The 15,711-nt window shown below is 40.1% G+C and overlaps 2 protein-coding genes across 3 annotated transcripts; both read right to left on the bottom strand.

Moving 5' to 3' along the window:
- Nucleotides 1–2,558: 2,558 nt before the first annotated feature.
- LOC144706441 (RNA-binding protein BRN2-like) lies at nt 2,559–8,493 on the bottom strand. Its single transcript, XM_078579396.1, has 9 exons — nt 8,253–8,493; nt 8,102–8,184; nt 7,396–7,447; nt 7,093–7,218; nt 6,892–6,971; nt 6,231–6,413; nt 5,427–5,601; nt 5,219–5,362; nt 2,559–2,772 (listed from the first exon to the last, which is right to left on the bottom strand). The coding sequence occupies exons 1-9, from the start codon at nt 8,395–8,397 to the stop codon at nt 2,645–2,647; spliced, it is 1,116 nt and encodes a 371-aa protein (XP_078435522.1). The 5' UTR covers nt 8,398–8,493; the 3' UTR covers nt 2,559–2,644.
- Nucleotides 8,494–10,097: 1,604 nt separating this feature from the next.
- On the bottom strand, nt 10,098–15,244 carry LOC144706866 (Mitochondrial substrate carrier family protein). Of its 2 annotated transcripts, XM_078579930.1 has the most exons (9): nt 14,916–15,244; nt 14,690–14,803; nt 14,189–14,250; nt 13,866–14,102; nt 13,630–13,797; nt 13,269–13,318; nt 13,045–13,177; nt 10,538–10,575; nt 10,098–10,368 (listed from the first exon to the last, which is right to left on the bottom strand). In XM_078579930.1, exons 1-9 carry the CDS (start codon nt 14,977–14,979, stop codon nt 10,272–10,274), a joined length of 963 nt encoding a protein of 320 aa, XP_078436056.1. In that variant the 5' UTR covers nt 14,980–15,244; the 3' UTR covers nt 10,098–10,271. The 2 variants fall into 2 exon arrangements, with proteins under 2 accessions (XP_078436056.1, XP_078436057.1); XM_078579931.1 differs by lacking the exon at nt 14,916–15,244 and having other exon boundaries at nt 14,189–14,280.
- Nucleotides 15,245–15,711: the final 467 nt, after the last annotated feature.

The following is a 15,711-nucleotide window of genomic DNA, read 5'->3' as shown; positions in this document are numbered from 1 at the left end:
TCCAAGGGGTCAATTAGAGAGGTTGAGAGGGAAATTTTGATTTGAGTTGGTTGGTTTTGTAGGTCTTATAATTCAGAAATACTACACAATTTTATAATAATAAAAAAAAGAAATTTAATCTCCTAGAAATCGAAGTTTTTATAGTTTTTAATGTGCACTTGGAATAGCTAGGTAAATCTCTCATTCCCTTCTCTCAATGTCAGTAAGGGCTTGTATATTCCACTCAAGCCTAGCGATTTAGAAGTTCAGACCAAGATCAAGAAGAATGAAGAAGAAATTTCACTAAAACATCATCCAAAATACACTAAAAGTTCAAATACAAACAAGAAAAAAGTACCAGATAGGTTGATCCAAGCTAGAGCTCCTCCCTGTGTTGCAGTTGTGATAGAGCACCATCAAGAATGAGCTCCCCCTCTCGAAATTTAGCTTTTATACTAGGTTACATGGTAAAAATCACCATTTTACCCCCGTTAAATAATTAATTTTTATATATCAATGTAGATTGGATCTGAATAATCCAACCATACAGATAGAAAGAGGGGATCAAGACGAGAAAAGACATAAAAAAATCATCTCAATCGGACTTCAGGATCAAAAGTTATTAATAAATCAATTTTAAACCAATTTAATCCATTGGATTTAAATTCATTTTTTTTATACGTGTTGCTCTCTCATTGGCTGGCGCATTTTGAATTCTCCTTTTTGCAGAAAAATCCTTAAAAAGCCTGTAATTTCTGCTGGACGCCGCCCAAAAGTAATTGTGTATATGCCCCTTGCGCACTCTATCTCCCCTAGTATCTCCTAAAAACATTTAAACAAATATTAAATAATTGCAATAAAACCCTGGAACAGTTTAAATAATATCTTTACGCCTGCAACCATGACCGAGAGCTGTTTTCAAGGGCATCATTGTAACTAAAATTTAAGAAAAGCCCCTCAAAGTTTGAAAATAATCTTAATACTCATTTTATCCTCATAAATATATCCATTTTTCTTCATAAAAATGCATTTCTTCCTCAAATAAATCTTAGAAAAATCCAATAACATCCTAAAAAATCCTAGAAAATTCTATAAAATTCCTTGATTCATCCCCGTACTAATAAATCTTGAAATTAAATATTAAACCTGCCATTTTTATTTAAAAATAATTATTTTAAGCTCAAATAAATCCCTTAAAATTCATAAAATTAACAGAAAATTAGGAAAAAATCAGAAATCACTTGAAAACAGTATTTTCATGTAAATATATGATAACAAACCCTTCTAATCTCGTTAAATGCATTAAATTATGCTAAATTACTTGAAATAAAAACCTAAATTAGGGTGTTATCAATGAGATAGCTTGTCTTGGGCACATAATATCCAATGATTGACAGTTATAAACACAATTTTATTTTTCCTGTCATAACAATTTTTGTTCATTTTCTCTCTCCTATGTTGCTGTAAAGGTGACACTGTGGGTGGATTTCCAAGCTATCTACTGCACTGTTGAGCCCAATTAAGTTCAAGAGGCTCTGTAAGGTTATTCTAAATTTTTGGACATCTGATTCATGTTTTCTAAAGTAGGATTTTGAGAAATCCATACTGGAGGAAACCTCTGGTTGTTGCTACAAACCTTATGACATACTTCTTAAATCCAAATGCTTTATATGATCTTATTTAAACTGTATTCTGCTTAATTACCAAAGGATATCACTCTGCTGTTATATATTCTCTCTAATATGCAGGAAAATAAAAAAATCGACTTTAGTTAATAGTTGGAAATTTATAAGAGAGAAGAGGGAGTAAAGGAGACGATCGAAAAGAGAGAAGAATAAGAGAAGAGAGAATAAAAGTGGAGAAGAGACTAAGTGAAAAAAAAAGAGAGGAAATCGAGGAGATGTTGGATAATAAAGGAGAAAAAATAAAGATGAGAAGGAAAATGAAAGAGAAGAGATCGTGGAATGGATCTCAGGAAAGAAGAGAAAGAAGAGAACGACATTAAGGAAGAAAAGGTGGAGATCAGGAAAAAGTTAAAGAAGAGAGGATATTGTGAGAAGAATAAAAATAAGTTATAGGAGGATATCAAGAGGAGAGAAGAAAAGACGAGATATAAGAAAGGGAAAAGACAGGAAATAAGAGGAAATTATTTAACATTTTCCCCTTTACCATATCTTAAGTGCTTTATTTAGCTATTACATTAAGAAGCATATTTGTGACAATAATTAGAAATATTGATTACAATACTATTTCTTAGATTTTCTGATTATTTATTTTCTGGAACTATTTGAGAAAATCTTGAGCATAGTTGAATATCTTGAGTATTATTTGAAGTGATTTATCTAAATATCATTTTTCCTTTCAAGAGATTCAGTAGATAGAAAGCTAGTTTTTGATTAAAAAAATTGTTCTTTTTTTATTTTTATGTTCCTTTTTTGGCAGTTAACAGCACGGTTGAAGCCATCATCAGTGGGATAAAAAACTCTATTCTATCTCCTTTACTTTCACGGAGTTGAATGATTAAGAGGATCTAGGAGGATTATAACAGAAATGAGGAACTTTACTCTGCATGGATGGTATGTCAGAAAATATATCTCTGAATAAATAGATTGATATTTGGTCCAAAAATGATCATGATACATAGGTCGTTACATCCGAACTTTCGTCACTGATGTCTTCTCTGTTTGTTGTCACTTTTAAGCTGTACCTTCATTTTTTTCCCATCCAGCATGTGCCCATTCATCTTACTGATGGCGGCTTGAGCTGCTGCGGGAGAGTCATAACTGACAAAACCTGAATATAAAGATATAAATAGTTGTTAGACCGCAGGGTTAAATGTCACTCCCTGATTTATTAGGAGGCTTTATGTAAATGTGTATATCTCTACCCCTCTATTTAATCCAGAAATATGAGGATTTCTAATGAATTTTAGGGTTTAATTCCCCAGCTACCAGTGTGGCAGGCTCCAAATTTTAGGATTCGGAGAATCTACAAAAACCCAAAAGAATCAGTATAGAGTGCAGCGTTGGTCACATATATTGACTGTGGGAAGACAATCGGCGTAGTCCATGACTGAAAAACTCAGACGTCTTCAAAGAGTTGACCTGGAGAGACCAAGACATTGACATGGCTGGGTTACTCCGTGTTGACCAAGGATTGATTGCGGCATGCATCGTGGCATTGACAAAATCAGAAGGCCTCAACGTTGACTGAGTGGTGGCCACAGATTTGACCGTGAGAGAGAGTGTAGGAGGGGGTGTTGATTGGGGGTTGACCAGCACTGACGGAGGGTCTGTTCACAACATGGACAGCAGAGTAGAACCTAGTGCAAACTGCAGCAGAGCGCAGCAGGTGGCAGGAGACTGAAAGTTAACCGTGGCCCTGATTGGAAGTTGACCTCGTGTCCAACTGGGCCATGGACCAAGGAGGTAGACTTCAGGAGGAACATGGCATTGCATGCGGGTGGACCGAGGCTTGTTCACAACAGAAGAGCTTGTTGATGACTACATACCAGATCCTCTGCAGTAGACATGGTTGTTCTGTTCTGTTCGTTTGAAACGAACAAAAAATTCGCAAAAAAGAACTGCACAAGGCCTTGTTCTTTGTTCTGTTCTTTTTTATTTTCAAAAACGAACAAAATTCGGACATTTGAACAAATTCGTACATTCGAACAAAATTAGAACAAAATTCGCACAAAGCGAACAAAAGAACCGCACACAGGTCTGTGCGATGTTCTGTTCGAATTCGTTTTTGTTCTGTTCGGAAAACCGAACAGAACGAACAATTCGCACAAATTCGCAGAAGAAGAACCGAACGACCACGTCTACTGCAGAGGACCCGGGGAGGTTTGGGGGACCACGAGGGAACCAGAGGAGCCAAGGGGACCCAAGAGGAAATATGGCGGCCCTAGAGAATCCGTGGAGGTCAAAAGAAGCCCCAAATAATGGGAGAGCACCAGAAGACCCAAGAAGGATCCAGAAGACCAGGGAGACCTGGGAAGAAATCCAGGTGAACAGGGAGAATCTATGGAAGAAAAGGAAAACCAAGGAAGAGATGAGTAGACCCTGGAGATCTGGGTGGAACTCTAAAACTAGAGGGTAGACTGGAAGGCCTGGGCAAATGTGGGGAGAAGAAGACCATGAGATTGACCATTACAGAAGATTGTTCGAGATCCTTTGACCAGGTGTTATTGTGACATTGACGGCAACAGACCTCAGCAAAGGTTGATCTTCGCGTCGACCAGGAGTAGACCACAGGAGGAGACCACAGCAGAAGACAGTCGCATCGATTAAAGTAGGAGCGTGGCAGAGATCCTCAGCATTAACTGGGAAGTTGACCACAGTGTCACATGCAGGGAAGGCTGCTGGTTTGATACCGGGTTTGACTGTGGCGAGGACTGTAGCGTTGATGGCAGATATGACCTTGCAGCATTGGCCACGGGATTGACCGCACAAAGACTGCGGCGACTGTGTCAATGAATCTAGGCATGACTGCGGAGAGAGCACCACAGAGCTCCAAATCAGCATCAAATGAATGTTAAATCAGCAGACAGCATCATGTGAATGGGATGGTTGTGTGTCATAGCTCAGTGGTGAGAGCTGTATTAGCAGTGGCAACACGACAGTCGCAGCAACAGATAAGTGTTAGTGCCTCACCATCAGAAACCAGATAAATGGAGAAGCCACAGAAGCATAAGAGTACTGGCTGCAGAAGTGCTGTGTATGCAGAGAAACCATTTCAGCAGAGGTCGAACCAATTCATCGAGAGTTGCTTCAGAGGAGACGCCCTTAGGTGGGCCATGTTATCAGGCGGGAGGCGTAATCACATGGGCCAAGTCAGCAGGGAGCACCATGGCAGTGACCACTATCATGTTAACAGGTGCTGCCATGCCATCACAGGTGTCACATCAATGGTATATTTGTCTCTGCCCTGCACTCAACCTTGCAGGCAATGAAGTACATCATTACCAGATTGAGGGGGCCATTGGATCACAGGGTCTAAATGTCACTCCCAAGTTTATTTTGGGGTTTTATGTAAAAACGTATATGTTTATTCGCCTATTTAAGTCAGAAAGAGTGAACGAAAGAATTTCTAGGGTTTGATTACCCTGCTTCCAGGGTGGCAGGGTCCTCCTGTCACCCTGCCTCCTATCTCTCTCCTCTGATCAGCCAAAAGCCGACAAAAATCGGATGTTTCATGTTATCCCCTTCACCCATAGTAACAAAGGAGGAGAAATTACCAAAACACTTGCTCACACCAGTTGCTTTGTCAATAAACACTTTAGCGCTCAAGACTCTCCCGTAGAGTTGAAACGCTTGTGACAGATCATAATCAGTGAATTCTTGGGGGATATGATAGATGAACAAATTAGCTCCGGGAGGACCTAGAAAAAAGAATAAAATATTATAAATTATTAAAAATGCATGCGTACACCATTTTCATTGTACCTTCAATTTGAACCCCAGTTACGCTGGAATGTAACGTAGAATCAATGGTCAGAGGTGCAGGATGAGCCAAGAGATGACAATTCATCACCCCGGGGTACTTCACGGGATAATGCAAACCTGGTTGACTTTGTATTGGCGCCACAGGGTATTGCAACATCCCATACGTTCCAGAGGTCTACATGCATATTAAAAAGTATATGCCAGCTAACATGTTATCAGACCCATAAACATGTCAAGTGGGAACAAAAGTTGAACAATGGAAGCTGCTTGCATCCCTCTTTTTCCAAATACAGGGAGTCGGTAGGCATGAAAATAACATAGGTGAGCAATAAAATCTGATCCTTTTTCTTCCTAGCTTATAAGACTCATATTCTTTCTTTCTAGATCGTCAATGCCTAATCGTTTTGTCTTTCAAGAGTCAGAATCTTATCATTTCTCTGTCCAGATCATAGGAATCTAATGAGTATTCTCTTAGGCTGTCAAAATCCATTTTTTCTTCTTTTTAAATTATAAATTTTAAATTTTAATATTTCTATTATATGTTATTCTATTTCATATTTTTAAACTCTTCATTTTTTTTTTCTCTTATTCTTTATTTTTTCCAAGGTCGTCAAAAACTAATCTTTTTCTGTCTTGATAATAAAAATCTCATATTTCATCCGACCAAACATAAAAGTCTCACTATTTCTCTTCTATCATCAATAAAATCTCGTCTTTTGTCTTCTCCAATAAGCTAACTCTCACCTTTTCTATTGATAAATCGTCACAATCTGAGGAGAAAAAAGGATAAGAGAAACAGGAAACCTGATAACTATAGCCATTATATGCAGGGATGTAACTCATTGGCAAAGCTCCAAACGAAGAAGGTTGTTGTATGGCCATGCCAGTTGATAAATTTGAAGCCTGCAGTTGAGCTCTTGCTGCCCTTCTGGCTTGCCTTTCCCTCTCTGTGTCAGCCCATTTAACAACCAACGGCATGATTGAACCCTAAATAGTCAAGAAGCATAGAGGTTTAGCAAAGGGATTTATAGATGTGCAAACTCATTATTCTCTTGGTTAGACTAATCCTAATCCTAAACTCTCGTGGTTAAACCTATCCATCGGCTTTCATGAATCACATTAATATCTAAACAAAAGAATCCATGAACAATTAAGAAAAAAAATTTCAGCGAGAAGCTACGCGAGAGCATCAATAAAGAATTTAGTTCACTCATTAAGATCATGAAATATCAAATAACACTGCGCCATTTAAATGACAAAAGACTAGGGACAGAAAGGGAGCCCATTTATAGAATGGTTAAAACCAACATCCATTAGTAATTGGCAATCGATAGAAAAGAAAACCAACACTTGGTGCTAGAAAGATGAAGTCATGTCTTTTCCAATCTCAAAATAATAATTTCCACTGTGTGAGATTCAATCGAGAAGTTGAGGCTATATTTCAAAAAGGAGAACCCTTAATCACCTCCATTCTATGTTTTCCGTTTATGGCCTCCAATGCTGCTAGTGCCTGCTCTTTCGTTTCATACTTTAGAAAGGCACACCCTGCTCGAACATTGAGAAAAAAAAAAAAAGGATTTTGTCTAACATTAACTACAAAACCTCATAAGCTCATGAATTTTTTAGAGAAGAAATTGGAATTCGATTCATAACGTGAAATCAATACCTTTACTTGTCTGTTGAGAGCTTCTTAGAATTTGTAAATCCTTAATAACCCCATACTTTGAGAACAACGTGGTCAGTTCAGTCTCAGAGACATTCTTTGGAAGCATGCCAACAAATAGCTTGTGTTCTGAAAATAAAATACCCAAATATAAAAAAGTGGGGACAGATTATGTCTTTCAAACAGATAATGCGGCAAATAAATCGGTATCCAGAAGTTACAAAAATGTGGCATGACAGACATCATTTAACAGAACTTATACAATGGAGTCAAAATGTTTGGTGAAAAAAAGCTCGAAAAACTCACCTAGCCTTTCCAATTCACCGTCAGCATATTTAACTTGCAACGGCGTAGACGCCTAAGAAAAGGACAATAAAATTTCTAATTAGGGCATCCATTTGAATAAAATTAGAGCTAAAACGGGGACCCAACAACTTACGTCCTACGGCAGCAACCGAAAAACATTAAAACCTAGAATTAAGTTGAAAGTAGTCAATCTATGCTTCAGATGTTGACCTAAAACGGTAAATCGGGAAACGGTTAGGAAAAATTAGTTCGAATGATAAATAGAAAAAAAAAGATTTAATTTGGGAAGGTTCCATTCAAAGGGACTTTCAGGCTAAAAACCATAAAATTTGAAGTATCTGTAAAAATCAACTCATGTAAATTATTAGCAAGAATCACGACCAAAATCTCTGCCTTTAATCGGGAAAGGAAAAAAATCAAATTATATAACTATAAACACGAAAAAAACAAAAAAAAGAATTATTTTCAAGTTTTTTCATCGCCCACCCCGATTTTATCCAAAGAGGGACCAACCAGAGAAAACCGCAGATCATCCAAACATTCATAATCCAAAAAGGGGAGGAAAGTATAATGAAAGCCAAAGTCAAAAGATCACTAAACCACGAACGCCACAATAAAAACCAAAGCAGAAGATCTCAAAAGAAAAAAAAGTATCCGCAAAATACCGAAAAAAACCCAAAAAATCTGATCAAATACTACAGCACACCCCAGGAAGCGTCCGCTGATTATGGTACGCATCCACCACTTTATCCGCTTCCTCTCTCGACGGCGACACCAAGAAACAACATCCTGCACAGATCAAGCCAAAATTGATCAATCTCGTCATTCCAAAACCAGATTAAGAAGCAAAAAAAAACCTCGGGAGGCCTTGGTGAATCTGTCTTTGATGATTTTAACCTCGTCCACGACCGCCACTTCCTTGAACAGCGCGAGCAGTTCTTCCTCGCTCATACTCTTCGGCACCTGCCCTACGAACAGCTTAACGCTCTCCCCTTCCGCCATTATCCGAAGCTCCCTCTCTCTCTCTCTCTCCTCTCTCCCTCTCTTTCTCTCTCTAGCTGTCTGCCCAACTGTCTCTCTGCAACGCTAACAGTTAAATCGTTTTGCTCAACTGCGGCCTTCCCGCGTGACTCTTATCGTGTTTCCCCCGGCACAAGTTACTCAGCTTGAGCTGTTTGTAGATGCCCTTATTCTGAGCTTGCGGAACAGCAGACCGCAGCCCCGTGGCCGGCCCATTATCTGTGGGCCCAGTGTCAGTTGTCGCGTGGGCCCATTCAGCTTGATCCCTGCCTTGACAGTTGGCAGGACACGTTCTCACGTGTAAAAAAATAAGCCCCGCACGTGCGAGAATAAAGGCATTCTGGGTCAAGACTTCACTATAAATGCATATATATATAAAACTATAGAACAGTAGATCAATTAATCTCTCTCTCTCTCTCTCTCTCTATCTTTATATAAATATATAAGTATATTTATACTAATTGATATGTATATTTATTTATATAAATATACATATATATTTATATGAACTACATTCACACAGGCCTATAACAACATGTATAATTAATTAAATGGTAACATTTCATAGAGTTGAATTGTTTTCCCTTTCTTATGGTCAGTTGACATCATCTTTGTCAATCACCATCACTTTTATCAAACTGTCTCTCCATCGGACGCCACCGCCATCAGTGACAATCCCCCATCAATCTGTTGCATCTTGAAAAATTGTTCTCAACAAATCACTATTGAAGAAAAGTGATCATGATAGCGATGAGAAAATATCTAGTTTCGTTGTCAACTGTAATCGCACTGTCCGTCTATTATGCCAAAATTGATTCAACTCTCTAAAATTGCACTAGGTAACTACTTTATGTTTGTCTCTCTTGATTCCAAGTGATTTCCTTCTAAACTATAGAGTTATATAAATTTCTTTTAAGCTTGGAGCTTGTGAAGAAGCCCCCACCCCTCAAAGAGCACCGGTCCAACTTTGCATCCTTTGTATTCCACGCCATTCCATGACATCACATTATGGGAGGTTAATACTAAGAAAAATTGCATTAGTCGTCGTTTGTTGTCTGACCGACCAGCTCGAACACCATACAGCTCGTGCCCACCCATTATATCTCACCCATATGGCTTAGCAGGTTGTAGATAGTGGACGAATGGTCGATGAGAGTATGTTAGTAAAATGGATAGATAGATTGCAAATGGATGGTCATTCATGTATCGATGAATCAGCGATGGATGAACAAATGATGATGTATGGATGGATGGATGGATGAACAGATATAAAAATTGATGGATGATAAATTGATCATTGTGGTTGATGAATCACAATAATACAAGACTGGAGCTGAGACTTGGAATGTTAATCGCCACAAAATTACATAAGACATGCCCAGATAAACACGTTCATAAGTATATTCACATGTACATGATATAAAAATTGGTTGATATACATACACAGATGCATAAGTAGCTTGCTTGATTTATAAATTCATCTAGGGATTACTAAAAACATAGATTGATGGACACAGATTATTCATGAAGTATAATATGAAGGTCGTGTACTTAATTCTCACCCACTTTAGACAATGAACTTGTATCTAGCATGGACATAAACAAGTCACCTGTCCCTCTCAGACTCGTTCTTTTTTTTAATCTACTTCTGTTTCTATCTTTACCTTCATCAATTATTTGAATGAAAGAAAATAGAGACTGAGATTGATAAAGACAGAGTGGGACAGAGTTAATGCATGCCGTCATTCCTGAATGATGAATAATATTGGAAGAAGATGAATGTTGGGGATGACCCTCTCATATCTGTCTCTTTCCATCAATTTTTTACCCCTTTATCTCTCTAGTTTCTCTCTCTATCAGAAGGCCTTCATGCCGGAGATCTCCCGAAGCTTCTCACAGACAAGGAAGGTGATCACAGTCTGTGGCCCGAGCCGCGCAAAAGTCGTGAAACCCCTGCCACAGAAAGGGAGGTTAGGCCCAAAGGTCAATGCAATTCCCACCGTCGGATTGGATTCCCATCGACGGATAGGGGCTCATAAGTTTCAAAGTTTTTTTTTAATAAATTAAGGAAGATCACCCAAAATCGGTGACCCATTTTAACTTCCAAAGTAATAGAGCTCACCCTTTGTAGAGGGCGCCAATGCCCTCTGTTTGCATCACCTGCGTTGATGCCAATATTAATCGAGATGAGTTTTCTGAATTCTATCGTCATCCATAGTTTATGGATAAAATTATGTTTTCTTAAGATCAAGCATAAGTCGTTCGCTGAAAAAAAGGATTATTGCATCATCTTAAATAAGAAAAGAGTCAATTTAAATCAGTGAGGGAGTCATTAACAGCCAGGATTATCTCCAAGATTGGTAAATCGACATGAGAAATCATAAAATCAAAAAATCTATGGTCGGACAAGAATATTTGATACAAGAGATAAATTATGTGCAAAAAATCAGAAAAGTGTGAAGATAGAAGATACGATAATATTAATCATTGGTAGAATGAAAATGCCATGATCAAATAAACTATAGTCTTCAAAAGACAAATAACTAGGGAAGGACACAGTCCGGTCTCGGTCCGGTTTTACTGAAAACCTAAATCTAAACCTGAAGTTCGGTCTCGGTCTCGGTCTCGATCCGGGCTCAGTCCGGTCCGGTCTTCGGTCGGTCTTGTTGACTAGTCAATATTAAGTTGACTTGGTCATCTCACTGCATCTAATGTCGCCTCTGGTGCAGATGCACTATTGGATAATGAGAAAGTGAGAGAGGGAGTGTGAAAGAGTGCGAGAATGAGAGAGGGATAGAGTGACACTGATATAGTGCAAGGCAGAGAGAATACCAGAGGGGGAGAGAGAGAGAGAGAGACAGTGAGAGAGTGAGAGGCGAGACTGAGAGAGAGAGTGCAAGAGGGATAAAGGGAGAGAGGGAGAGGGTAAGAAGGAGAGTACGAGAGAGAGAGAGAGAGGGCGAGATGGAGAGAGGGGGAACGAGAGGGGGAGAGCCGGAGAGGGGAAGTGAGAGGGAGAGGGAGAGAGGGAGAGAGTTCAATAGGGAGAGATTGGTAGAGGGAGAGAGTGTGAAAAAGGGAGACTGGGAGAGCGAAAGAGAGGGCGAGAGAGAGAGAACAAGAGGGAGGGAGGCGGAGAGTGAAAGCGGGAGAGAGGGTAAAAGAGAGGGGGAGAGAGAACGTGAGGGTGAGAGAGAGAGGGAGAGAGGAGAGGGAGAGAGAATGAGAGGGAGGGAGAGAGAGAAGGTGACAGAGAGAGGGAGAGAATGAGAGAGCGAGAGAGAAAGAGGGTGACAGAGAGAGGGAGAGAATGAGAGGGCGAGAGAAAGAGGGAGGGAGGAGTGAGAGAGCAGGAGGAGAGGGAGAGCAGGAGAGAGTTTGAGAGAGAAGGGAAGAGTGGGAGAGGGGGCGAGAGAGAGAGGGAGAGAGGAGGACAAAGAGAGCAGGAGCGAGGGCCTTGATAGAGAGGGAGAGAGGAGGAGAGGGAGAGCGGGTGAGAGGGTGAGAGAGAGAGGGCGAGAGAGAGGGCCTTGAGAGAGAGGGAGAGCGGGTGAGAGAGTGAGGGAGAGAGAAGGAGAGGGAGAGCGGGAGAGAACGAGATAGAGAGAGGGATAGAGGGAAAAAAATGAGAGAGAGTGAGAATGGGAGAGGGGGCAAGAGGGAGGGAGAGTGAACAAGAGGGAGAGTGAAACCAGAACAGAGAAAGAGAGAGCGAGGGAGAGACGGGTAGAGAGATAGAACAAGAAAGCGAGGGGGAGAGAACGAGCGGCAGAGAGGGCGAGGGAGAATGGGAGAGAACGAGATGGAGAGAGGATAGAGGGAAACAAAACGAGGGAGAGAAACAGTTAGAACCGGAGAGGGGGCGAGAGGGAGGGAGAGCGAACGAGAGGGAGAGAAAGAGAGGGAGAGAGGGGGGGAGAGAGAACGAAAAAGAGAGAGGGAGAGAGAACCAACGGGAGAGAGTGAGAGAGGACGAGAGAGAGAGAGAGGGAGAGAGAACGAGAGGAAAAGAGGAAGAGAGTGAGAGAGGGCGAGAGAGAGAGAGAAAACGAGAGGGAAAGAGGGAGAGAGAGAGACACCAAGAGGGAAAGAGCGAGAGTGGAAGAGAGGGTGAGAGAGAAAGGGAGACAGAACGAGAGGGAGAGAGGGGGAGAAGGAGAGGGAGCAGGTGAGAGAGAGAGAGACAGTCTTCGGTCCGGTTCAGATTTTTTTTATGCTGATTCCTAACTTGTACTCTGATTCCTTACCTGTAATCTAATTCCTAATTTTACACTAATTCCTAATTTTTACTCTAATTCTTGACATGTACTCTAGTTCCTAATTTTGACACTAGTTCTTAGTTTCATCACCAGTTCTTAATTTCATCACTTATTCTTAATTTTATCTCTAATTCCTTACTGTATCACTAATTTTATTTTATTTTCCCTACAACAAGTTTCATGAAGAAAAATCAGAAAATTACGAGACAAGATGATTCAATAAAACAAAATCATCGGTAAAAGTGCAAATGCAAAGGTTAAAAGAAGATCAGAAATCATGAAACTTGAAGAAGTAATGATATAAATCACCGGTAAAGTAAAAATGCCAAGACTAAACAAAAAATCTACTTTGCAAAGAGACAACTTTCACCTGATATGCACAATGGAATCCATTCCTATAGCTCTGAGAAGTATGCGATAAGCGCTGCAACATGAGACGAGTCTTCACCATATCCACCGGTGCAGTTACGACAGTCCCCATTGTTCCAGCCACACAACTTGCCCTGCGCAATTCCATTTAAAACGTGTGCTTTTTACAGCTCTAAAGGGTAGTTTTACCATGTTTCAGGAACACGAACATAGAAAGATGTATACATTAGGTGTAGATGAAAACCTTCTTCCAGATTAGTCCATCGCCGCAACGCCTGAAGTTTGTTCAGAAGATTGAATTAGTGAGAAAATAAAATAAAATTAGTGATACAATAAGGAATTAGAGATAAAATTAAAGTGATTGAATTAAGAAATGGTGATGAAACTAAGAATTAGTGTAAAAATTAGGAATTAGAGTACATGTCAAGAATTAGAGTAAAAGTTAGGAATTAATGTAAAAATTAGGAATTAGATTACAGATAAGGAATTAGAGTACAAGTTAGGAATCAATGTAAAAAATCTGAACTATTGATAAAAAATTAAAATTGGTGATAAATTTGGAATGAATGAGAAAATTAGTGTTTACCTGTTTGGATTCATCATAGGTGGCCAGCTGGGAAGCGGTTAGAGCTCCAGCCCTAGTCATTGCAGGGCCAACTCCTTTCCAAAGAGCCCTCAACCCTTCCTCTCTAACTACTTTATGCAGTTCCTTAATGGGCCCTCCCGCCTGGTTCGAGTCCATTTGTATTCTCACCTTCAGATCAACAAATGTTTAAATGCCCCCATAATCTCTATTTTTAAGGCGTAGAGAGATCTGCATACTTTCAGAACTTCCATTGGATTGGTCAAGGAAGTTGCGATAACGCCAGAGATTGCTCCAGAAGCTATCTTGAGAAGAATATTGGTGGATCCAAGCAGTTGATCGCATACATGCTTGCAAGGCTCATATAATCCTATACGTAGGCCTCCGTATAAAACTGATCTTGCCAAAGCAGGGGCAAGGCCCAGATATAAAGACCCCGGACCTTCAGCTTTCACCATTTGAGCAAAAATATTTCCCTAATTGTTATGATTTTGAAAACAAGATTGAAATTTAGATAAACGAGTGAGTACCAAGAGATTAAAGTGGTGGTGAGATTTTCTACCATTCCATGTAAGGGACCTCTCTGCCCAACAAGCTGCATCTGAAGCCTGACCTTGACAACATCTGGGTTTCAGCTCAATTAGTTTCTTCCAACTAAAAAATTAGGCTACGGTTAATTGAATTCATTTATTTCATTAGCATTCGAAATTGAAACACCACAGAAATTTCTGAGGGCGATTTTTATTTCTGTCTCTCAAAGTTTTTCAGTCTTTCTCATTAATAATTCTCACAATAGTGATTATCATTATTTCTGTCTCGTAGTGTATAGTTCTTACAATTCTGAATAAACTCGAGAATTAGTTTTTCACGTAGATTACTACATTGCATAGAACATTAACACCTTCAACTATTCACCGCAGAAGTCACAAATTTGATTTACAGAAATAAATAAGAGATTCAAGCAGATAAAAAATAAACCAGGTAAAGATTGACTGACAATGATCGATAACTTTCTTCCAAATATTCAATAGCGAAAGAGTGAATGAGAAGTAGCGATTGTTACCCAGGGGATGGGTAACAGCAGTGGCCGTCGCGACGGCCACCCCGCTGGTCGAGAATTGGAAGAAAGCGCTCAACGAAGAGACGTCCGCCTTCAAAAACTCTTTCTGGAAGAACCCTAAAATTCAGATCGAACACCATTCAGAAGCGACACAAATAGAAATCAAAGTTAAAAGAAAACTTTTTTCTCAATCAAACACGCAGAAAATCGGCAGTAAATGGCGGAATACCATGGGAAACCGAGGAAGAAGATGAATGGGAAGACAAGGAGGGAGGAGATGGCGATGTCGCCATTGAGCCCCCTCCCTCCAGACCCTTGCTTGGCCCTTTTCCCTCCGTTTCGATCACAAAATCATCATTTCCGCAAGCAAATCGGCTTTATCAATGTAGTTTTTTTCCTGGGTTCGTTTCGGAAAACGAACTCTGACGCAATTGAAAAACGGCGCCGTGTAGCTGACGTTCGCCGGCGATGATCTCATCCGCAAATTCCGGAGATGGGTCCCCAAGAAAAACCCGTGATCTTCATCATTGTTCTAGTTGTAAGAAATTGCCATTGACAGTGAAAGAAAAGGAGAAGACTTTCATTGATAGTATTACTTTTCTATTAATATGTCAATGGATTAGGATGTTGTGGAAAGAGGACAGGATAATAAGGTAGAGGAAATATTTTCAAGAGTTTCATGTAGGCTTGTTGGATGGATCATGGATGATAAACTGTCATCCGTCCGTCTGAAAATCACCATCCAACATCGTCTGGAATGGACAGATGACTGAATGAATGGTATTCAGTCATCTGTAGTGCAGAGATGCGGACAGGATGGTTTTTTGTCCCGGGACAAAAAAATTGCCCCGTCCAAGGGTTTGTACGAAATTCGGGACGAAAATTCATCCTGGGGATGACGGGATGAGATGGTTTTCTTCCCCTGGGACGAAAAAACCTTCCGTCCAGAGGTCTCGCACGATGGACGGACGAATCTGGACGAAAAACTGCTGGATTCACATCCGACGGTTGAGATGTAGCCACGT

The sequence above is a fragment of the Wolffia australiana genome, chromosome 8 (assembly GCF_029677425.1).
Source record: "Wolffia australiana isolate 7733 chromosome 8, ASM2967742v1".
Taxonomy (NCBI): domain Eukaryota; kingdom Viridiplantae; phylum Streptophyta; class Magnoliopsida; order Alismatales; family Araceae; genus Wolffia; species Wolffia australiana.
This window is presented reverse-complemented; position numbering and strand designations above follow the sequence as displayed.